Raw genomic sequence first — 24,307 nt, 5'->3', positions numbered from 1 at the left:
AGATGGGTCCTTTTGGGACTCGAGCAAGAGGATTCCTGCTTCGCCTATATGCATTGGTCGGAATATTACGATTCCTTACTAGGATGATATATAAGCAAAAGCCGGGTAATAGGTCTACAATATAGAATAACCCTCAAGGATGGGCTCTGCCCCTTCTTTTAGATGTTGCACTAGGAAGTGAAATCGCCTCGACGAATACATTTGACCGGGAAATATTAGATCAGATTTCGCCTTTTCTTTACCATTCGGCTCACCTGTAAGAGGAGATCGGGGATATCATATGCGGGAATATGTCAATCAAGTGAAATGCGCTTCCTTCATCCGCTAGTGGAAATACAAAAAGTTTTAAACCTTTTTGTTTACAAATTGCGGACATATTTTAAGTCAGCTGTCCCCTGTTTGCAGGATGAGTGGAAGCTGCGCTCCTTTTACCTGGTGGAAGAATCTATAGAGCACTTTTGTTTACTGGATTGCTAGAACCTCCCCTCACTCTGACCATTGAATGAACCACTTTAGGTCACATTTGATGTCAAAGCCTGAACTCCAACCCTAGGCCACGTACTTGGTCATAGGAACGTTACCTCACATGCTACACCAGCAAGTGAACCCAAAGATCGCGGGTTTGATGAGTAATGCGTCGGGGAAGTCCTTACTGATTTTGAGTGCTTCTTTAAACGTGGATAGGGATGAGACCCTACTTGCATGCATTAGCTTTCATGCACTGGCTTTTACGCCATATTAAGAATAAGAACTAGATGTTGAGAGGTATTATAACTGTAGGTACCTGGTAATAGGTCCGATATTGAGTTGAGGATGGGCTTTGCCCTCTGTCCTTAGGCTAGCTAGGAAGTGAACCGGTCTCCCCTTCACTCCCGTTTGAGCCAACTTCCGTCTCTTCGAATGATTGAATAGCCATTTGTGACCAACATCGTGAAGCAGTTCCCGAGATTCCCGACCAAGCCTTTCAACCCAGGGACCCTAGTTTCTACCATCTATCAGCTAAAGCCGCTTGAACCCTCTTGTGGAGTAGAAACCTTATTTAAGAGGTTTCATGCGCCCTAACCCAAGGGCGTATCATGGCATGGACTAGAAGAGCGTAAAAACAGGCATATCTGGGAAGTTTATGCTCTTCCCATCATCGCCAGCTGGATATTCTTCTGGAACAGCTGCATCAGCTGCAACTTCACCCGGTTCCTCAGCAAAAACCTTCCCGTTTCCTATACTATGCACGCCAATAACTAACTTGTTTCGTCAGGAAGGGTTTTTAAGTAAGAATAAACCATGTTTAATATTAATATGTTTTAGGCGCCGCCCCCCGCTAACAGAGTCTCGGGGAATGGGGTAGAGGCTCCATAAACGGCCACTGGAGTTAAATTTCATAGGAATAGATCTGCTCCTATACTTAATTCCACGTGCTCATGAAGGAGACACCTTAATGTCGTTGCCAAACCGGGGGCAAGTTTACTTGCGCTAGCGCGGTCATCCAAACAAGGAACTGTACGCCAATATCAAATGCCACTTTGATCAGGTATTTTGTAGCATATACCGCCCATATTTAAGTATTCTATAACATACTCTATCAAAGGACAGTCGTGGAAGACTCTAGGTCTTTGACGTGCCCCGGGAGTTTAACCCCCTGCTGCTAGTGGTAAAACCACTTGCATCCCAAAGGCCGGAGACTTCCCTAAGGCGAGGAAAGCCGCGAGAAAGTCCTAACCGGTATCACCGGTTGTTGGTTAAGGGACGAAGTTTGCCATAAATGGGCGGATAAGTTCGATCAATGTTAAGGAGACCAGGCCCAACCTCTATTCTAAGTTATAAATATTTGAGGATGCTCCACCAGAAGCTTTGGCTGATGATGTGGAATGGAAAGAAAAGTATCCTTCCATTAGTGACGAGGATAGAGACATAGCAGCCTCGTCTCCGGTGCCCGCTGCTCTTGATTTCGGGGCAAAAGCAATTGCAAAAGTTAAAAAAAGCCGGGGATTTCGGTTACTAATGACTTTTTACTTAACAGGCCCTTTCAAACTAAATGGTTCAAAGAAGCCGGTGATTTTAGTCATTCGACGCTTTTCACTAAGAAAATTTATTTTATAAATAGATTTTTAAAGAACCCCGTTATTTTGGGACATGAATTCCCCGAAAGTGACATTATTAAGGCAAATTCATTTCTAATACCTAAATCCCTAAAGAAGTGGCTGGTAGTGGACCATGTCTCCTACTAAAAGGCACCCTCCCGGGTCAGGACCAAGAGGAATGTTGCAGATGCAATTCAATAAATAATGGAATGAGAAGCTCTTTTTGTGCCTCGCCAAAGGAACTGGACCTTTAAAGGCAACCCTGTTTTCCCTTTCTGGCGCGTAAAAGGTAAATGCCGCTGTTTCGGGTAGAAAGATAGGAATACTATTTTATTTTTATGTGGTTACATTGGAAAAGAAGAGCCCAAGCCCAGCTCCTTACTAAAAAAATAAGGCATTCAGTGCCCATATACTTTCCTATCGAATGTCAACACGGGATTACTTAAAAAAAACAGGCGTTAGAGTCGGTTCAAGGGGTATCCGCCAAAGGCGCAAAAGTAGTTCTAGGAACCTTAATGACGTTCTTTCTTTTTCCCTTGAAAAGAGGGGGATGATTGGTGCGTCAACAACCTCTTCTTTGTTTGCACTAAAATCCCCAGGAATAGGTGCCTCTTCGTGCCCCTAAACAAGCAGCGATAGAGGCTGTGAGCCGGACTTTGTCCGCAGTAGCCGTTAAAGGGTCCATTGTTTCCAGGTAAGCTTGAGGTTAATCTTCCAAGGTAAGATACATAAGGACCTGTCCGACGTTCAACCAACTTCATCAGAGCCCCAACAGCCTCATCTAAATCTTGCACCACCTCCTCTTGTTTATCTGATTGTTCCTCTTCACCGTATGCTTCATCCGTACCGGTAGACTAAAGATAATGAATCTCAGCTCTTTCCCCGACCAAGTTCACACCTATGCCCACATCTATACCTTACCTATCGCGGGTCCACAGGAATTGTAAGTTGTTCTTTTGATTTATAGATTTTTTATTTATAGAATTCTCCGCCAGGAAGGACCGAAGCCCTCTTTCTTTTTGCTAAAATGTAGCTGCTTCGGAAGTAGCTTAAAGGTCTCCGATTGTCCAAGTATTTATTCCTATTTTATCTCTAGATACAGTGTGGGATCAACCAACCAAATTCCCTTACTCAGAAGGAAGGGAAGATCGACCCAACCCTGGTGTCGCAAGGATATTTTTGCAAATATGATATCGAAAGTGAGCCGCGTTTTAGTCTGGTTGAGAAATCATATCCTATAGAATAGCAGGAAAAGCAGCATTTACAGAAGAAGAACAAGTTGAGGCATTTGCTGGGGATATAGCAGTACTGGAAGTAGAACGTGTGTGCCTTTTCCTTTACCCAGGTACCGGGTAAGAAAGATCTTTCCTACCTTTCCATCAACGAACAGCTTGATTTGGTTCATTTGCTCGCTTCCAAGCAAGGGAATTGAAACCCAAGCCTGCTTCTCAAATTCAAACACGAACACACGAAACAAAAGCAAGCTGTTCTAGATCCTGTTCCAGTTCCAGATAGAGCACTAGAATTTCAAACACTAATAAAAGACAGAAGCAAGGTTCGAGATAGATTAAGATTCTAAAGATATTAGTTACTACTTAAATCACAGAATGAAGATCAGTAAGGATTTATCCCCTCAGATTCTCTTTTACACCGAGAAAGTCTTCTGTCCTTCCTATCCTGCATGGAGACTGTCAGGTAGCCTACCAAAAAGGACTCCCTACTTACTTAAATTTGCGATCCGGGGCTTCCCATTTGTAATTATATGCGATCTCTTCCAGATCCTCTTTTGCCTCTCAAATATGGGTTAAGCTTGCGAATTTCCTTTGATAGGCTACTAACTAAGAACTCGATAGGCTACTAAGGAAGTTCATTCCCCTCATTGATTTAACATGATAGGACGGGCCTTGAGTGCTTTTATGATATGATATAATTAAGCCGCGTCTAAGGAGTGGGGTCCTTTTCTCCTTAATTGATTGGATATTTTCGTTGATATTGAAGTTGAGTACAGAATTAATCTAAGTATCGGCTTCTGTCGGATAGGGTAAGCAAGTAAACTTCTCCCCTGCCTCTTTTTCCAGAGGCTATTGATTGAACTTATATCTCCCATTATTCTACATTAATTAACATCACTAAGGAGGATAATGTATTGGCCTTTCTGCTGTTACGCGCGAGGTGTATCCTTACGTTAGGGCGCCTCCTGATCGATTAACGGCACGAACGAGTCTGGTCTGTAGTCCCGGAACGAGCAATAGGTCGAAAGTGAAAGATATGAAATGAGTGAAGGAGCTTTCTTGTTACTTGTTATAAATAAGCATGGCATGAAGAAGTCTAGTTTACGCCACTCGTGTGCCACTGGCCAATAAAGCTGTACTACTCTCCTATTTCCATGAGGTAAATAAGCTGTCCTTTTATGCTTTTATTCCAGAATGCGCCTCAGGATGGCTTCCCTGACTGAATGACTGCTAGTGTATTTCCCACCGTATATGATATTAATATCAAACTATAGATCTAAGAATAACCCGAGGGAGGGCTATTAGGGTCATAGTTAGAATATATATTCCAGATTAGATAATAGTCCTTAAAATAAAAATGTAATATAGGATATCTTCCCTGCAGATCCTATCACGCATTCTCATCCCTTTCACTAGCGCTCAAGTCCCTAAAGGTAAAACAAGGGTAAACCCCCTCTCCTTCTTAGTCGAGCTCCTTCTTCGGACCCTATCGCTTATTCATTTCACTCTCGTACTAGCATAAGGCAGTGCTCGCTTCAGCCTCCTACACCCGTCAGAACGTTCATTGTCTTGGGCCAACCCGCTCTTCTTATACCAAATCCATGGTAAAGGATTCATTCTGATGCTTTTGTCTTATATATGACATATGATATGATCACATTTGTCATAGAATCGCAGTCAGTGGACTACATAAAGCAACGAGTGTAACGAGTAGGTTAGCGTTAGCGCGTTAGCGAAGGAAGCTACTCCCATTTAAATTAAAAAGTTAAGGAGATAAGTTTACTTCGTTTTTACAAGAACTATAACAAGAAAAAGCAGCCATATGCCAGGAAAAAGCAACCATACGCCAGGATGGACCACCTGGAGAAAGGTGAACCATCTAGTCCAGAAAGATTTGAACCATCTAGCTAGTCCCTAGTCCACAATAGATAGCGCAGATGAAGACATATGAAGTGTTACAGGAAGAAAAAGATACAGGTGAAGCTACGGATGATCCAGACTCAGACTAAGGTTAAGAAACAGGTATGGCAGTTCCAGTTGAAACAGTCGAAGACGAATTAGAAGAACCCAGGGTTGATGGAAAGTTCGAAGAACCGGTTGTTGATCCAGCTGTTGATGATGGAAAGAGGGGTCCTACTATATATATACCAGTAAGATTAAAGAAACATTTTAAATCGCAGACCTTCCTCACCTTGGCACTGTAGAAAGTGTGTTGCTTGGGCCCTATTTCTTTCCCTTGTAATTTGAAATTTTCCATTAAAATTTGTAGCCCTTGCTTGGTTTGACTCGAAAGTAACAATCTAGCACCTCCCAATCTTAAGATTGTATATTCTCTCTTATATAAGACAAAACTTCTCTCTTTTTCTTAAGGGAAAAAGCCTGATATGAGAAATTTAGGGGGCCGGGACTTGAGGTCAAAAGGGGGCATTATTCGCCTCAAAAGCGGGGAATTCCTGCTTGATGGGTTCATTCCCTCCACTCGCCACTTTTAAATGATAGGGCTGCTCGCTTCGTATAGAAAGCTTATGAACCTCACTTTCTTTGTTATTCTCCTAACTCTACACACACTCCGTTTATAGGGCTTTTAAGCCTTGCATATGTGAAAGTAAAGAGACGAGCCAAGGACCTATCTTATACTGGGAAAAACCTACTACTACTACTCTTTCAGTCAAAGTTCTAGGCTGAACATGAACAAGGCCCACTGTGAAGGCAAGGCCGGACCAATCATCTCTAATTGAACTTAGCGCGCGTATCTAATCTAACTGATGGCTTCCTGCGGACAACTTTTTGTCAACGGGGGATTCTATGTCACCAGGAGCTTCTATGTCAATAGCAAACTCTACCTCTATGTATATAGTTGGTTGGATCAGTAGTCTAAGGTAGTAGGAAAGTGACTAGCAGGGTGGCTTTCCCGCGATGAATGAAACCTCTATCTTACAAGAAGCTTTCCTTTGGCATACGCATCATATGTTCTCGATCCCAACAAGTTATCTTCCCAGTATTAGACTATGTCTGTATAAAAGGCTTAAGGCTTAAAGGCTCACTAAGGCCAAGGCCCCTTTTCCTAGTTTCATTTGAACACGAACTACGACTTTCCACTAATGTGAAAAGAAGCTCTTCTTACTACTGTTGGTGTTGGCACTCACTTCAGCACTCGCTCTATAAGAGGTTTATGCGCCTTACAAGTACAAGTGGAATCTTAAACCTAGCGTATCATAAGTATCATATATAGGGATAGGGACGTTTCTTTCGAAGAAGAGAGATGGTGTCTAATAAGATAAGAAGGAAAGGCGGGGCTTTAGAGAGTCGATGCGGATATGAAAGAGGCACTCGCAACATCCCACTCTAACCTCCCCTAGTTTCGTATACGACACTCGTTCCCTATTGTTACGAAGACTGCGCTCGTTTCCTATTATTTAGAAGGCCACTTCACTCGCTACCTTAATCTATTAGGGCAACTCTGCAACATCAAACTCGCTATGTACTTCGCTCGCCCCTATATTAGAAGGGCACTACGCTCGCTCCACCCACTGCATAAGAGATTTATGATAGAAAAGAGAAGTCAGGTACGCCGTTTATAGACTAAGAAGAATTCAGATAAGAAGACGCAGATAAACAAGTATAGGGACTTTAGCCACTTGCGGGAAGAACTTTCTAAGAAGATAGAGAAGATAGGATAGGGTGCTTATCCATCCTACTAGCAGGGGAAGATGTTTACAGCATGCATCTTTGAAGAGAAGGACGGGAAAGGTCATGAAACTTGATCAAATGTATGTGATAGGAATGAGACTAGTTTTCCCTTATAAAAAAAGTTTGTTGTTGGTGGTCTTGCCCCTCTTGCTCTTGTTGGCTGACTGACTGACTACGCTATCAAGTGCACTTGTTTTATATTTCACTGATTGAACCACATACATCCCTTTATTAATAGCTAATATTCTGTTTTAAGGGACCTATGGTAAGAAAGGAATGAAGGTAAGTCGCAGGAGCTCAGCTCTTACTGATCGCACTGAGGCTATGCTCACACTCGAAAGATTGGCTCTATCCTCTCACTCGAAAGCTACAAACAAAACAGCGAAAATGCCCCTTGAAAAGATTACCTAATGGTGTGACCCTAAGAATGGTATCCTAGATGCCTTTTATTATGTGGAAACCCTAGATGAGGACGTTTAGCCTATACAGCACCGGACGATCTTGCCTCAGCCGCTCCACCCGCTACAACGGGAGGATCTTTTCCAGCTGTATTACTGTATTACCTTTAATTGTAGCACGTGCTTCCTTAGATTCATTCTGCCGTTAAGAAGGGATATGTAATGTTATGTAAAGTGTTTCGTTTTGAGAATGCCGTTTCCAGCGCTCGCTGGGATCGTTCGATTCGATCCTTGTTTGCTGATCGAAATTAAGAGGTTCGATCCGAGATATCGTACGAGATTTGACAATTAGAACAAGGAGACCCAGATTCTACAGTGCCTTGTTTATTGCCAAGGGAATTAGAAACCAAGCCCAAGCAAGCGCCCTTTACCACCTTTACAGGGAAACCTATACAGGAAAAAAAGACTAGGAAACTTCACAACTAAACCCCTTGTTAAAGAAGATGCGTCCTTATTAAAGAAGAGGCTCAAGCGTTAGAGAGAGGAGCGAGTGAAGGATACGAAACTAGTTTGTTTGCGGTCAGTGCTCGCATATTTAACAAAAGGTGGTTTTCGGCGAAGCACATGTAGCGAGTGTGTTAAGGGAACGAGAGTGTAGAAAGAAAGGGTCGTTCCTCTCGCTCCCGGCCTTTACAAAAGACAGGTTAACGTCGAAGAAGCAATCCCTTTTGAAAAGCAAGCGCCAGTTCAACCAAATCATGCCAATAAAGTTGTCGATGATGGAGAGGGGAGAAACTTCTATCCAAAGGCTTTCTTCTAATATAAATCCTAGCATCTTTCCTATGGCTTATTACCTTGTTAGCGAGGATAGCATTCCCGCACGTAAGCCACTGAAAGGGCAGATGTGCTTGGACGAGACGTAACCTTTGGAAGAAACAGATGCGCTTGAAGTTTTAAAAGGTTGATGTACCAGACAGGGCATGTGCCAGACAGGGAAGTTGAAAATGCAGTTGAAGAGGCAACGACTTTAGCCGATGGAACGAGCGAAAGATATGTAGCGAGTAGAATGCAAGGGAAGGAAGATTCCATTCATCATTATCTTATATAATATAGGAAAACAAGGGAACCAAACCCGCTCTCTATGAAGCTGCGCGCCCCGAGACTAATTATGATTATGAAAAGAAGAATAAGTAAGGATCATAAACGACATCAAAAGAGGCCGATTGAAGCAAATGCGGATAATTTTTAAATTTAAAAATTTAAATAAAGGGTCACACGGAGCCAAGTCAGACCTAACTTGCTCCCGCTCCTCGGGAACGAACGTCTCTTGCTCTACTTTATCCAATTCCAGAAGAAGCGCTTTTAAAGAAGCTACAATCCCTGAGTTGTGAGGCCCAGAAAGAGGGTCAGAGTGAACCTTATTTTCCCAAAGATATTAAGAAGTGGAAAAGAAAAAGAGTTCGACGAGCCGGAATTAAATCATTCGCGGGGTTTTGGTTATTTGGGTTCAATTCCCATAGCCCTGATGTGGCGAAGTTGAGATTATGCTGATTCAACAATAATACATAATGTATATATTTAGATTTAAAACAAGTCGTCTACTTTTTGGAAATGTTGGTTTTCGAGGACTTACAATAATGCAACGCCGCCTTCTCCGAAAATGGAGAAGAACGAAAAGATCTAATAAGAATAGGATTTATCCGAGAAAAAGTAGTAACAGTTACATCAAATTACAAACTACACGAAAGTATTCCCCTTTTTATGGGAATTTACCTATCATTGGGCAAAGAACTAAAACAAATCTCACTTCATATATCCCTTTTCTACTCAATGCAGAAACAAGATTGGACGTTATTCTGGTTCGTATCCATTTTTTTTGAAACTCTTCCTCAAGCAAGGAAGCCAATAAGTCATCAATAAGTTTGCGTGAATAATTTTTTAGTAAACATTACTCATTTTTAAGTTTCCCACGGTGATATAATATCTATGAAATTAAATTACGCTCGAACCCGCTCTGAATAAATTAAATAAGGATATTTTTGGGGTATAATGAATGTCCGGTCCTCCGCTCAACAAGCACTGGATTAGCTTCCGTCGTAATCCGCTTGGAAGGCCCTTGCCCTTGCGCATTCTGTGGTTTAAGTAGACTCATTAATTCATATTCCATTGCAGGAGAGGAATGAAATATTAGACCTTAAGGGAGAACGAACAACCTTGGATACGTCCTGACCTCTTTCTGGTGGCACAGCCCCTTGCTTTTGTTGTTCACACAGCCTTCTCTAACTGATCGCACCTTGGCCAACACAGGCGCTTCTTTGATCACAGCATACCCTCCGCTTGCTCGTTGGCAAAAACATCAAAAACAAGGGAAAAGACACTCGAAAAGAGGTCCTAATGGTAGGACTTTCTGGAAACCTTCCTCGAAAGATCCTTACGCTAGAAAGGCCCATGATTTCACCCATACAACGGGAGAATGAGAAGTTTAAGCGGTTGGAGAGACAAAGGCGTTTGGAAAGAGAAGCGGTTGGAACAACCTACGGGTTTAATCCCTTAAATGTTAGCTTTTATACCGCGTTAAGAAGAGGAATGAAAGACTCGACATAAGGGAGAGGAGAACTGTTGGAGCTTGTGTCCTCCACAAACTAGTGTGATAACATTTGTAAATCTCTTACAGGTTCACAAGGGTATACTTCGTATTTTAATCAGTTGATTAACGAGTACCTAATAACGATTGGATTGCTAGAAAGTTTGACGTTATTATCATACAGATGGCGGTGATCAACTGGTCCCTAAAGGTCACACCTATAGGATGTGTTTGAGAGATGTGGTTATAGAAATATAATCACATTGATGGCTTATATACTAAACAGTTAGTCAATGTGTTGGTGAGACAATTATTTAATGAAGATTAAATAATATTAGTTGAGACGAATTAACTGTCAATTCGTAAATTAAATATAATAAGTTATATTTAATTAAATGTATGTAATGTTAGCTTGGACGAATTAATCTGTTAATTTGTAATTAAATGTAATCGGTTATATTTAATATCAACAAGATGAATGTGTCATAGTGGTAATAGTGAGGGTACTCAAACCAAGAGGTCATGGGTTCGATCCTCACTAGATGACAATTTACACATTTTATACATTTTTGGAATAACCGAGAATAAGAGAAATAACTCTCTTAATTTCGGTAAATTGGGCCGAAATTATGGAAAAGAAAATCCACCCTATTTCTCCATATACTCGGTTGTTATAAGGGGAGATGAGGGAATTTTCTTAACCTAATTCTTTTCCCAATTCTTGCCTCCTCTCATCGGAAGAACACAAAAAACCTAAAAATTAATCAGTGATTTTTGGATCGATTCTAGTAAAATCAAAGGGCATTTCTCATATCGTCTTGGGTGCAACTAATAGGCGAATATCATTGCGATATTGTTCTTAGGCCGATTTTGCTAGAACCGAAGGTTATTTCTTAATCCTTTATGCTTTTGTTTATGCAATTTAGTTTTATGACTCGTAATCATCACTTTATTATTCGTTATAATCCTTAAATTTAAAGGGATGCATACAGATAAATCCCACAAGAACTCGAACTCCTTTCACAGCAAGCGGCTTTTTCGGACCAAGACCCGCCCGCGGTTGAAAAAAGAAAACCATATTCGTGGAAACGTGGAACTCTTTCACCCAATTAGTCTTCTTTTAAACCAATTTTACAGAAAAAGCATAAAATTGAATTAATTAAATTTCCCACGAATTTTTTTAATAAACCCGTGAATTTCGGTGCCTTTCACTTGGAGGAGAGATTTCAAACCTGTCATCATTTTTCGGTGCAAAAACAGAACTTCGTATCTTACGTTAATAGTTAAAAAATTTGCTATTTTTGCATTTTGTTGAAAAATCACGGGGTTTAAAGAAAAATTGCATTTGAAAAGCCCGTTTCACTAAGAAAATCAGGTTATGTCCGAAAATCACGGGGTTTTGTCAAAATGCACATCTGATTTGGTCGTTTCACAAGTAAAAATTGGATTGCAACAAAAAAGACGGAGCGACTGAAGAGCGAGCCAGTTGTTTAAGAAAAAATGAACATTTTCAAAACTGGCTTTATGAGTGGAAATGCCTTTCACCAGCGAAATCCTCAAGAAAATGAAAAAGTCGCTTTCGATTTTTAAATTTATTAGGGAAAATAGGTTTTGTAAGAAAATCCTCGGGAAAACGCAACATTTCACATTCATTATTAAAAATTAAATTTTAAAAGTTCGTTTCACTAAGAAAATCACTGGTGCAACCAAAATCATAAGTAAAACATAAATTGCATGTTTGACAAGCCCGTTTTACTAGTAAAGTCACTCTTGCAAGAAAATCCTCGAGAAAATGAAACCTTGAGCGTTGCTTTTGCCCCCTATGAGTGGAAATTTGATCGCAAGCAAAAGGCTTTATGCGAACCTGTACCCGCTTTTACATAACTCCCGGAACACAAGACAAAGAAGGAGGCACTCGAAGACAAACGCGAAGCCGGTCCTGGTCATATAGTCCAAACAATCCTTAGTTGAATTCTGTGCGATAAGCAAAGAAGTGGTATGTGCAATAATGAAGTGAGTTTGCTAGATCATATAGTCATCCAAACAGTCAGTTATCTCAGTCATCTCGGCCAGGGACCGTACCGTCTGCCCGACAAGCGATCGATCCAACCTATCCTCAGTCCCGGGAATGCGAGAAAAGGACCCGTTCCAGTCATTCTTCTCCCTAGTGATGTTAATTAATGTGGAATAAAAATACAAGTTTACTCACGAACGTAAACTCGAGCACCTTGCGCAGCTAGCAGCTTTTTCGGACCAAGACCAACAAGCGCCTTTTTCGGACCAACATGTAACCTACACTCGTTCCAACACCTCTCGCTTCATTCTTTCACTCGCTTCCTTATGGTTAGGGCTCAACTTCTAAGTAAAATGGTTAGATGCCCTACTGAAAAGAAAGGACTAGACTAATGCCATGCGTTAGGAATGAAGATGCTCAACCAACGGGAGAGGCACAGTTCGTATTTTGTTAGGTGCCCCACTGTAATTATAGGCCTTAATTCGTTATCTGCCCCGCTTACGCCAGGAACGGGTTGCATTTTGTTAGATGCCCCGCTAAGGATTCAACCCCCGCTACGCGCCTTACTTACTCATGTGCTCATCATTCTCTCATCAAAATCTGATTCAGCCATTCGAACCTCCGATCGGCGTTTGCCCACTCCAATAACATAGGAGCCGTAATGGTTGTACTAGAGAAGCATCAAATCCCAAATTGAGAAAGAAGAATACTTAGAGCAAGTGAAGGCTTGGAGTGAAAAGCGAGCGTAATCCTAGAGCGCGTTAGCCTGTATTAGAGCGAAGGTTTGGTTGGTTACCGTTGGTCGATACCCTCTCTTTGTATCTTGACTGAGGGGCGAAGCTCGTTTTCATCTTTCAAAAGAAACCGGGATCATTCCATTTTGTCAGGCTTCCTGCTCAAGATTTGACATGAAATCGAGGCAAAAAGTGGGAATGGTTCGTCTTTTCTTAGGTGCCCCACTCATGGTTTAACACGAAAACAAGATCTCAAGTGGGGGTTCAAGCAAGAGGAATGTCTCTATCTCGGTAGGTGCCCCGCTAAAAAATAGGACGTGAAATAGAAACTGGAAGCTTTGTTAGGCTTCTTCAGCCCCGTCTTCGACCCTCTCTTCTTCAGATAAGGACATAAGAGCCGCCCGTCCTTTCGTGCAAGTTGCCACCGAAGCCTGCCTTCTCTTTGTGCGGGATGGCCTTCCAAAACAAATCAAATCGCGAAAGATCACGATCAGTGGTTCTCTTTCTTCATAACCGAGGGATGCCTTTCCCCCTTGTTTTTCCTCTCCCTCTGGTCAAGTTTTTCAGACCTCGACTTAGGGGTTAGATTCCACTGTACCCAGGAGCCTGTACGCGGCCTATCTTATCTCGGACCTTCTTCCTCTTCGAGCTATAAATAGCCTCGACTTATGGGTGAATAAGCCCAATACAATTGCACGTACTTAGTCCGCGAGGTACTTTTTTCCCTCGAAATAGCATTGAGGAAGGCTTTTTCTAGACCCTGAGGCCCTGTAGAGCAAGTAGGTCATTTTCGGCGTAATAAAGCCAACAATGCTACTCAAGGAAGCGCTATAAATGCTCCTAAATATAGTAAGTAATGCTCCTAAATATAGGCTGGAACCCTACCCAATATAGTAGAATGGGGTAAGGTTTCCCAATCGGAAAAGCATGGATCATGGACGGTATCGGCGTGTGCTCAGTCGCTTGTGAGTCAGTCCTTGCATTTTTCTTCACCCAGTTGTGCTCTTCATTCTCAATTATCAATCGCATACACCCGTTCGCAATCGCGGATTCCCCTCTCAGCGAGAGAATCACTCTCGTCCCCAGTAGCAGACCTTTGGGACCGAACACTACTAGTGATGATTTGATCTCAAATCAAGAAATACGAGTCATTAATTAAGAGAAGAAAGAATGTCTACTATAAAAGTCATTCTTATATAAGTAAATAGACGAGAAAGTCTAACCCAACCCGATAAAATTCGACATAAAATAAAAAAAGTGGGCATTATTAAGGCAAGAAATGACTGGCCAAAAAGCAAGGACAAAGTTTAGTTTTCCGGAGAATTTCGTTGCATCGATGGGATTATCAGCCTAACCAAAGCAGTGTTGGGGCATAAAATAGCATAATAAAAAAAGTTTTTACCTACTTACGGTATTTTCGAATGTCCAACTCGAAAAAATCACAAACTTTAATTTTTGGCAATCAAATTCGACCTCGAAGCGAAAACCTGAAAAATTGGAAGAAACCCGTGATTTTTGGTGTCTTTGCCTCAGAAAAGGGGCTTATTCACCTGTCCTAAAAGGTCAGTAAATCCAAGAACAAATTTGACTTCGTATCTTACGCTTATAGTTGTAAAATTTCCAATCAACACTTTTGTAACGAAAATCACGGGTTTAGTCAAAAGTGACACTGATTTTGTGATTTTATTAAGGAAAATTACTTAGTAACGAAAATCACTGGGTTTTTTTAAAAAGAAAAGCATTTCCAGAACAAGATGAAGTCGGTCGAGGAAGTTCCAAAGGAAGAGGGATTTGTGGTCGAACCGGTTGATGACGGTGGGTAGAAAGTGCCCTAGCCTATATACACCAGTAAGCCTTTCTTTTCTACCTCAGTCCTTGTTTGCACAAGCACTTCAAACAAACTCGCTCTTGGTTGAAGCTCGGCTACTAAAGAAGGAGTCCCCTTTGATTGACACACCGAACTCTGCTCTCAGGTACATTCTTCTCCGTCTTTGCTTTCCATGGGTTCTTGTCTCTTTTGGTGCGCATGCCCGCAATGATTACGTGGTTCATGGCATTAGAGAATTCTTCTTTAATTATTTAACAAAGATTAGATAAGTTAGTATGACGACTTGGTTTTTCGATCCTTTATCTTTTCTTGCCTGCCTCATCCGACTCTAACGCTCTAACTGGCTAAAAAGGATCTCTTGGTACGCTATCTTGCTAGATCCGCAGCCAAGTTACCAACCTAATGTCAATGATACGGGGCAGGAAGGGGCCAAGTTCAACTTAATCCCATATCTGTCTAAGAAAAGAAAGCCTCACTACGCTATAGAGGAATCTCTCTCTTCCTTACCTAAACCAAAAGAGCTGCTTAAGCCGCTTTTCACTCTCATGCTCGGGACCCTATCCTAGTAATGTAAAAACTCTTTTCATTTATCAGCAGCGACATTCTCCTCTATACTCTCGCGATATTGGGTGCCGCCTTTTTTGAAAAACGAACAGCAATCACATGAAGCAGTTTCCTTGTTTGGGTTTGGTTCTTTATTTTGGCAACGACACTACTCTCTCGCCTATTATATTAAGGGCCGAGCAAAACAACCAAGCTATGAAATTAGTCTTCCTTTTTTTATAGAGTGGAGCGAAGCCCTTAAACGTCATAATGCATTGAAGGACGAGTCTCCCTGTGCCACTGGCCACGCATCTTACTATCATGAATGAGGTTAATGAGCGTAGTCCCTTTCTAATCGTAGGGAACGAGCCCAATCTCTTTCCAGGGTTTCCGCATTAGAAGAGGATGAAGAAGAAGACCCATTTCCGGAACAAGATGAATTCGAGGCATTACCAGATGAGGATGAATTCGAAGAAGAAGCTAGTCCGCTTGTATTGGACGAAGCTCTTTCAAGAGACTCGAGGCGGGATTGGCTTTACCACTTTCCCGTTACCTTTTCTTTTGACTCATATAACTAGATATAGTTAGTGTTTTCATTTGTCTTTTGTATCCGAAGGGAATATGCTTTTCTTATTTCTTATGCATATACATTACATATAGCAAAGACAAAGCAGAGTTTGATCCTGGCTCAGAAGCACCGATAACGAATATGCTTAACACGAGTTCCAATCTTATCTTATTAACTCTTCTTTCTCTTTTTAAAGTTGAATTCGTGCATAGTACACCAAGAGCCACATCCTCATAGAGGAAGGTAAATTGAGTTCACCCATAGAGGTGTCCTCGTTAAGGTCGATTCGAGGTCGAAAGCTTGAATTTGATTTTTAAAAGTGATTGATGAGAATAAGAAAATAATGAAGACACCGTTTGATAAGCCTGTATTTCATTTCCAATTGAGAAAGAAAGAAGGCGAGAGTTAGCTTATGGGCCCCTCCTAAAGCAATGATAGTTAGGCAGAAAAAAATTATCATAGACTATATGAAGGGGTAAAGAAAGGGCTTCCATGACAATGAGATCCTTCTTGTCTTGCATGGGCTTGTTGAATGGCAGGTCTGCTTACTTAGAGCATTCCCCTCAGCTAAATTCACTCACTTGAAAGAGGTATTCCCTCTAATTATAATAAGGCATTCATGAGCTTACCTGTAACCTGTAAGTGGACTAACCTCGCCTTCTCATAACTCTACTCTGGACAGCTTCTTGCGTGCTCTATTTACTTTAAAAGCGGATTCGCCGACTTTGACTTCTAGGCTTGAAGCCTTCTCTTCTCGCCCTTTCATCAAAGACCATACATTTTCTTTCTTTATCTTGTGAAATCACGCATTGATGTCTTTCTGGTACCCTTTTGGTTGGTTTCGATCTGCCTCTTTACTTAGCGCGCTAGAAAGGAAAATGAGAGTCAAGCAACTAATGTGAATAGGGATTACTTGAACAAGAAAATCTATCCCAAAAGTTCTTCCTTCCCCTTATAAAAATTGAGTAAACCGAAATAGCTTAAAAGTAAGGTATCAAGAGGATGATGTGAGTTAGTCACACTGCAACTGGATTTAGCGATTTTTACAAAGAAGTAGTACTTCCTACGATGAAACTCAATCGTACCTCGGATCCCTCTGCTTCTCTTGTACTCGTAATGGCTACTTGATATATCAGCGAGAGACGTTCCTAGTCACTCTGACCTCTCTTTAACCTCTATTCTCTTGGGAAAACAATTCTAATAATCGAGCTCAGTGAGGGCTCAGGGTATTATCTCGCCAAAGAAGCAGAAAGAAGACTTGCAGCTAGAAAGTAGCTGTGATTACTTGAGTTCAATCAGTTGAGGTTGATTCAGTTTGGTGGTATCCTTTTTTAAGTCGTCTTGATCCCGGCACTTACTACAATGCAAATGGATTTAGGTTTTTATTTCACGTGACATCCCCAAGTTACTCTTGTGAAAGCCATTCCTTCTTTGTCTCTTTTGTCCATGAGTGAGTGCATTGATGCCTTTAATTTTAATTTAATTTTAATAAGGGGTTTGCCTTTGCTTAAATTTTTCCTCGCAACTACTTCCTTTGCTGATGAAATGCCTTAGTACGTAGCCCTGCTTACGACTGCAAATGGTTCACGTTCACAGCCCTATAGCGCTAGCCTTGCTAAAGGAATGCTGAAAAAAGCCCTCGTTAGGTTTCAAAAGAGATGGAATACCCTCAAAAGGCGAAGGCCGATCTAGGATTGCCGGTAATCCCTTCCCCCTTAATTAATCTGATTTGAGGATTAAAATTCAAGAAAAGAGTGACGTTTCGCGTGTTACGTTTGCCCGATCTTTGGCCTTGTTTGGCTCTAAAATCCCTGGCTTTTGGCTCTTTCCAAAGTTCTAATCTAAATCCTATCTAAGCATAGGCTAATCCATCTCTTATAGGTTAGGTGGAGATTTAAGATAAGAAATTTAATACCAATATTTAAGCGGAAGAATGCAGATTAGGTGCAGTTTTCCCTTTCCCTGTTATTGTATGTATGATCAAGCTCAATTTCAACTTAGAAAGAAGTGGCACGAAAGAAATTCCCTTCTAATTAGAAAGGCGATCGGAAGTAGCGAGCAGGAGTGTTAACGTTTAGTTCCTTAGCGTAAAGCTTAAGCTTATAGCTTATATTATAAAAGTTAAATTTAAATAAAGAAGTTAGCAGCAGGTGCAGGTAAAGGTACCTTTATTCTGAGACAGTCTAGAACCACGGGGAATGAACCACGGGGAATGTTGCCGCAGTTTACTAGCCAAAAGAAAAGTATGGGACGAAGCTACTCTAGTTACAATAGACTAATAGTAACTGAGCCAATACCGGTAAACCCAGGCCCCAATGCAGGAGTTAACGAGTCACTTGCTTATAGTGATTTCTGTTGGAGTTAGTGTCCTCCACAATAGTGCGTTAACATAATAAATCTCATTAATAGAATATCATCAGATATTTAATTATTTGATCCTCCTCAGTTGATTAACGTAAATCGATAACGATTGGCTGACTAGAGTTTGACGTTATTGTCGTGAGACGGCGGTGATCAACTGACCCCTTTCGGTCACACCTAAAGGAACGAACGCCAATTGATAACTAATTAATTGTATGAGATACAATTTGTTTAGTCCCTTGATTTATAGACTAAGAGGTTAGTCGATTATTTTTGAGAGATTTCGAGTTGTGAACTCGAGGAGTGGCAGTTATTATTTAATTATGCGATAATTAAATAATAAGTTTTGGGAAACGGGTTTTAGTTAATTAACTGTTAATTTACTAAAATTGTACTAATTGATCAATTTGATTAATATTAGTACGTAAATAATATGTGTAGTGGTGCACGTATATTTACGGAGTGAATTGGACGAATTAATTATGGAAGTATTTAAACAGACACGATGATTAAAATAAAAATTACACGGATTTGTGCGACAAATATAAGAACCAACATGGACCCGTATATGGTCAAGTGGACCGTGTAAAATAAGTGTAGTGGATGATTACTCACATAATCATTTTACCTTATTTTGTATACTATCATAATATATATCTTATACTAGATTTTGCATGTGATGTAAGATAAAATTATAAGACAAAATTGTCCAGTTGAGCACTCCACCCACCCGCCATCTATTCCCCCATATACTCCATCATTTGTTCACAATTTTAGACAACCTCACTACTTTACTCTACCATTTTGCATGTGAACAAAAACTCATCTACCTTCTCTCTAAAATAATAATCATCTCTACTAAGTTGTTAGTATACATAAATAATATTACTAAGATTAGTTAGTAATATTTCTAATAATAATCAAGGGTACAATACTAATAAGTTCTAGTTCATACTTGTTAATATTTATGGGTTAGTTCTTGGGTGCAACAAGGAGACTTTCTAGTTGAAGGTTTTTCAAAGAGGATCATCCACATCATTTTAGCTCAAGAACAAACTAGTAAGGAGAACTAGTTTGTGCCCATTTTACCATATATTCAATGTAAGGAAATTGTTTTTCCTTATACTTTCTTTTTATGCTTTCATATTAGCATGCATGTTACATAGATCACATAAACAACAATTTATGAGATAAATTAATTTTATTAGAGAGTCTAATATGGATCTATGATCTTTCAAGTGGTATTAGAGCTTAGGCTTGTAATTTGCATGTTGATTTTAAGCATTTTAATGAATTATGAGATAATTAGTAAAAACTCAAAAATTGTGTTGGAAGAGGCTTTAGCATGAAATTTTTGGGACATGCATACCTACTGATCTCAAAAGGTTTGTGGAATTTTTTGGTGATTTTTGAAGTTATTTTGCTATTTTTAATGATTTTTGGTAGAAAACCGAGTCAAAATGTCGCATTTTAGTAAAACAATTGACTAAAATTAGTTAAATGTTGATTCGGTGCATGGATTTTTTATGGTAGTTCATGCATGTTTTCTACTGTTTGTATGCAAAAGGTTGGAGGTTAGTTCGGACTGTTGCATGTTTATTGATTTTTTGAGTAAAAAGTCGATAAAAGTCAAATTAATTAATCATATTTTAGAAATTTTTGATTCTGCCCATGATAAATTTATGTACATTTAATAATATTATTTAAATATCAAAAGTGATTTTGCATGTGTGTTTTCACTTTTTTTTTATGTTTATTGGTTTTAGTGGTTAAAAACCGATAAATATCGATCTTTTTTTTCACAAACTTTATCCGGAATTTTTTGGCAATTTTTCTGACATTTTGGTGTTCTTGGGAGTGTTCCAGAATACTAAAAATTTTTGTTTCAATTTTTTGGGGTACTTTTTCAAATATTTTGGATTTTTACTTAAATATTATGATTTTACCGATTAAATTAGCAAAATATCACCAAATCAGACTAATTATTTATCATAAAATTAGTGAGGACTAATTTTGAGGTTCAAAGCAGTTTGGACAATTAGTTTGGACTTAAATAAGAATTAAGAGTTAATAATTAATTTTTAAATGTTAAAAATCGATTAAATCCACAAAAACCGAGATGGATACCAATGAATGATAGGTAGGGCGATTTTGGCATAATATTTGCAGCATTTTAAGCATATTTATTTAAGTTGAATGAATGATTGTCATTTATTTAAAGTATTTATTTTTTTGTACCTAGTATGGCCTAGTTAATTTTAATCGTTATTACCCGAAATGAATGGGAATATCGATTTGTTTGTAATTAAATACGATCTCGTATCGTTGGTTTGTAATTAATTAATAGTTTTATTTATTTTATTAATTAATGTATAATAGGAATAGCTATCTAATTCATTTGTAATAGTTATTTTACCGGCGTTTCCAAAAGACGGATTACAACGAGACGGAGTCTATTTTTGGAAGGTGTTCCAAATCCCACAAGGAAGAGCCACTTATGGAATGAAGAGGCAAGGGTCCAAGGAGTTGGTTTCTGAAATGTAATAGACTAGTTTTTATTAACTAGGTGGCCATACTAGGATTTATTCATATGCTTACATGTTTGCTTGTTTTATTTTTCGCGCATGCCAAAATCGCCATTCACATTCATTTTATTTTTCACGGTTGTCAATTCCCGTCATTTACATTCACCGAATTAATTCACTTATAAGGAATTTATGACTAAATTGACAAGATCTCTCACATAACTAAAATTGAGATTAGCCTTACCAATTAGTAACACCTATGAATCTCTTGTTCATTAGAGCCACGCTCGCCCAAGCGGGGTGTTCTCTTTTTACCTTGGGTAAGTAGGGTGGTAAGTGGTTATAACACGCCAAAATTGGTGGGACTCAACGGGATATAAGACGGTCTTGTGTTCCGGGGCTAGTAGATGAATTTGAGGAAATTCGTCGACCAAGAGTTCTAGAGGTAGAATTAGTCAACGTGACTTACCGAATATACGCAATTATGGGATGTTTCGCCCAAGCGATGCTCATTTTTGTTTAATATTTGGGTCTTGGAATCGTTTATATAATTTAGTGGGAGATCATTATATAAATGCTAAAACTTGCTAAACATGTTTTTATAAGTAATTTTTAAAACAATGAATGTTAATTTTTCCTTTTTGTTGTAGCATTTTAATTCGCAATGGCAACTTCATCAACTCCATCGACTACTTCACTAGGCAAAGATACATGGCTAAGGTCCGTAATGGACAAATGTATTTTAAAAGATGACGGTAGTAACTTTCTTGAATGGGAATCCAACATCAAAAGTGCCGCGTTGTCCGATAATGTGCTCACTTACTTGACCGATGCTCCTCCTATCGAGCTCGGTGCAAGAGCTTCATCGGCGGTGCGGACCGTCTATGATGACTACGTGAGGATGTTGAATGATATCAAGAATGTGTTGATATGGTCAATATCGCCAAAGATCAAGCTATCATGCATTTCTTTAAATGCTTACGAGATATTCACTCGTATGATCACTATGTTTTCACAAACACCTAAAGTCCGTCAATACGATGTGGCGGCACGCTTCTTTGAAGCTAAGCTTGAGAGGGGCCAAAAGGTTGGTCCCCATGTACTCAAAATGGTCGAATATGTTGACATCCTAGAGCGTATAGGGTGTAATATTCCTAAATCTCTTGTGGTGGATCGTATCCTTCACTGACTCCCCACCAAGTTTGCCCACTTTAGGGTAAACTACAACATGAATGACATGGATAAGAGTTACCATGAAATTCATGCACGCCTCACCCAAGCGGAGAGGGATATGGAGGCTAGTTTGAGTGAAAAGGGAGATGTTTTAACCATGAAGTTAAAGAACATGTCTCTTGGAGTCAAGAAAGGAAAAGGGAAAGAAAAGTCCCAATTCAAGAAATCGTCAAAGAAAAATGACAAGGGAAAGGGGATGGCCGTTGAGAATGGCAATCCCAAGGCAAAAAGTGTCAAGCTCTCCGAGGCCGAATGTTTCCATTGTAATAGGAAGGGGCATTATATGAGGAGTTGTCCCAAATACTTGGAGGATCTCAAGGAAGGGCGTGTGACGCCTATTGGTATGATTTCCTCTCTCTATGTGATAGACATTAATTATGCTTGTACTTCCACTTGGGTACTTGATACCGGATGTGGCTCTCACCTTTGTAACCATTTGCAGGGTATAAGGGACGTGCAAGCACTAGCAAAAGGTGATGTGGATCTCCGCATGGGCAATGGAGCTAGAGTAGCCGCCGTTGCCGTAGGGACCTATGTGCTCACTTTAGCTAGTGGTTTAGAGTTGTATTTAAATAAGTGTTATTTTGTACCAACTTTAACTAAGAACATCATCTCCATTTCCGCGTTAGACGCGGAAGGCTTTTGTTTTATGATTAAGGACAAGTGTTGTACTTTTTCTTTAAATGATGTGGTTTATGGCAAGGCCATTTCAATTGGATGCATTTATGTTTTAAATGATGTTAATGACGTTTATCATATGGAAACTAAAAAGCTCAAAAAGGGTGATCCAAACGAATCCTACCTTTGGCATTGTCGTTTAGGCCACATAAACGAAAGACGCATTAAGAGACTTTCTTCATCAAAAGTGCTCAAACCATTTGGTTTCGAATCTTATGGTACATGCGAGTCTTGCCTTTTAGGCAAGATGACTCGTGCACCTTTTGCGGGAAAAGGGATACGAGCAAGTGAGGTTTTGGCTCTCATACACACGGATGTGTGTGGACCATTAACCATCACCGCTAGAGGAGGTTTTCACTACTTCATTACTTTTACTGATGACTTAAGTAGATATGGGTATGTCTACTTAATGAAGAACAAGAGTGAAGCCTTTGACAAGTTCAAAGAGTTTCAAAAATAAGTAGAGAACCAATTGGATAAAAAGATAAAGACTCTACAGTCCGACCGTGGTGGTGAGTATCTAAATATTGAATTTGATTCACACCTAAAAGATTGTGGTATAGTATCACAATGGACTCCTCCTGGCACACCGCAATTAAATGGTGTGGCCGAAAGGAGAAACCGAACTTTACTTGATATGGTTCGGTCAATGATGAGTTTAACTGAGCTTCCTAGTTCATTTTGGGGTTTTGCCCTCTTGTCTGCAGTATTTTCACTAAATCAAAGCCCGACTAAAGCGGCCGATAAGACTCCATATGAGATATGGACAGGGAAAGTCCCTCATTTGTTATTCATGCGTATTTGGGGTTGCGAAGCGTACATTAAGATCAAGTCTGACAATAAGCTTGCACCCAGGTCTAAAAAATGTCTTTTTTGTAGGATATCCAAGGGAAACACGTGGCTATTACTTCTACAATAAACACGAGAACAAAGTGTTTGTGGCTCGTGATACTGTCTTCCTAGAAAAGGAATTTATTTCTAGAAGACAGAGTGGGAGAAAATTTGAACTTGAAGAAGTTCGAGAGCCACAAACCGAGAATGAGGTAGAGGAGAACGTGGAGGATAGCATTCCCTCTTCCTCTGAAAAGGTAATTATTCCTAGAAAGTCAATTAGGATTTCTAATCCACCTGATTGCTACCTTGGTAACATCGAATAGGATGGTGTTTTGTTACTTCTTGAAAGTAATGAACCCACTACCTACAAATCGGCCATGTCTAGTCCCGACTCCTCGCTTTGGCTAGAAGTCATGTGGTCCGAAATGGATTCCATGTACGAGAACCAAGTATGGGACTTGGTGGATTTACCTGAGGGAGTGCGACCTCTTCAGTGTAAATGGATATACAAAATTAAAATCGGCGTTGATAAACATGTGGATGTTTACAAAGCTAGATTGGTGGCAAAAGGTTTCACCCAAGTTCATGGTTTACACTATGACTAAACCTTCACTCCAGTCGCTATGCTTAGGTCCATTAGGATAATCTTAGCAGTTACCGCATTTCATGATTATGAGATTTGGCAAATGGATGTCAAACCCGCCTTCTTGAATGGGTTCTAGAAGAAGAGGTGTACATGATACAACCCAAAGGTTTTGTGGATACATCTAACCCTAAGAAGGTGTGTAAGCTCAAGAAGTCCATTTATGGTCTTAAGCAAGCATCTAGGAGTTGGAATCATCGCTTTGATCATGTCATTAAACAATACGGTTTCACAAGAAGTGTGGAAGAACCGTGTTTATACATGAAGTTTAGTGGGAGTAAGGTTGTATTCCTTGTCCTATATGTGGATGACATATTGCTCATTGGGAATGATATTCTATCACTCACTTCCGTTAAGGAGTATC

At 40.0% G+C, this 24,307-nt stretch overlaps 1 protein-coding gene across 1 annotated transcript in view; it reads left to right on the top strand.

The window, feature by feature from the left end:
* The first annotated feature begins 5,334 nt into the window (after positions 1–5,334).
* The window catches only part of LOC141630381 (small ribosomal subunit protein uS4m), a 66,981-nt gene continuing 48,008 nt past the window's right edge, over positions 5,335–24,307 (top strand). Inside the window, 2 exon segments of the mRNA XM_074443212.1 lie at positions 5,335–5,510; positions 8,981–9,081. Coding sequence (XP_074299313.1) covers positions 5,335–5,510; positions 8,981–9,081 — 277 coding nt within the window.

Source organism: Silene latifolia, chromosome Y, assembly GCF_048544455.1.
Source record: "Silene latifolia isolate original U9 population chromosome Y, ASM4854445v1, whole genome shotgun sequence".
NCBI lineage: Eukaryota > Viridiplantae > Streptophyta > Magnoliopsida > Caryophyllales > Caryophyllaceae > Silene > Silene latifolia.
The sequence above is the reverse complement of the archived record's forward strand: the minus strand, read 5'-3'. Positions and strand labels throughout refer to the sequence as shown.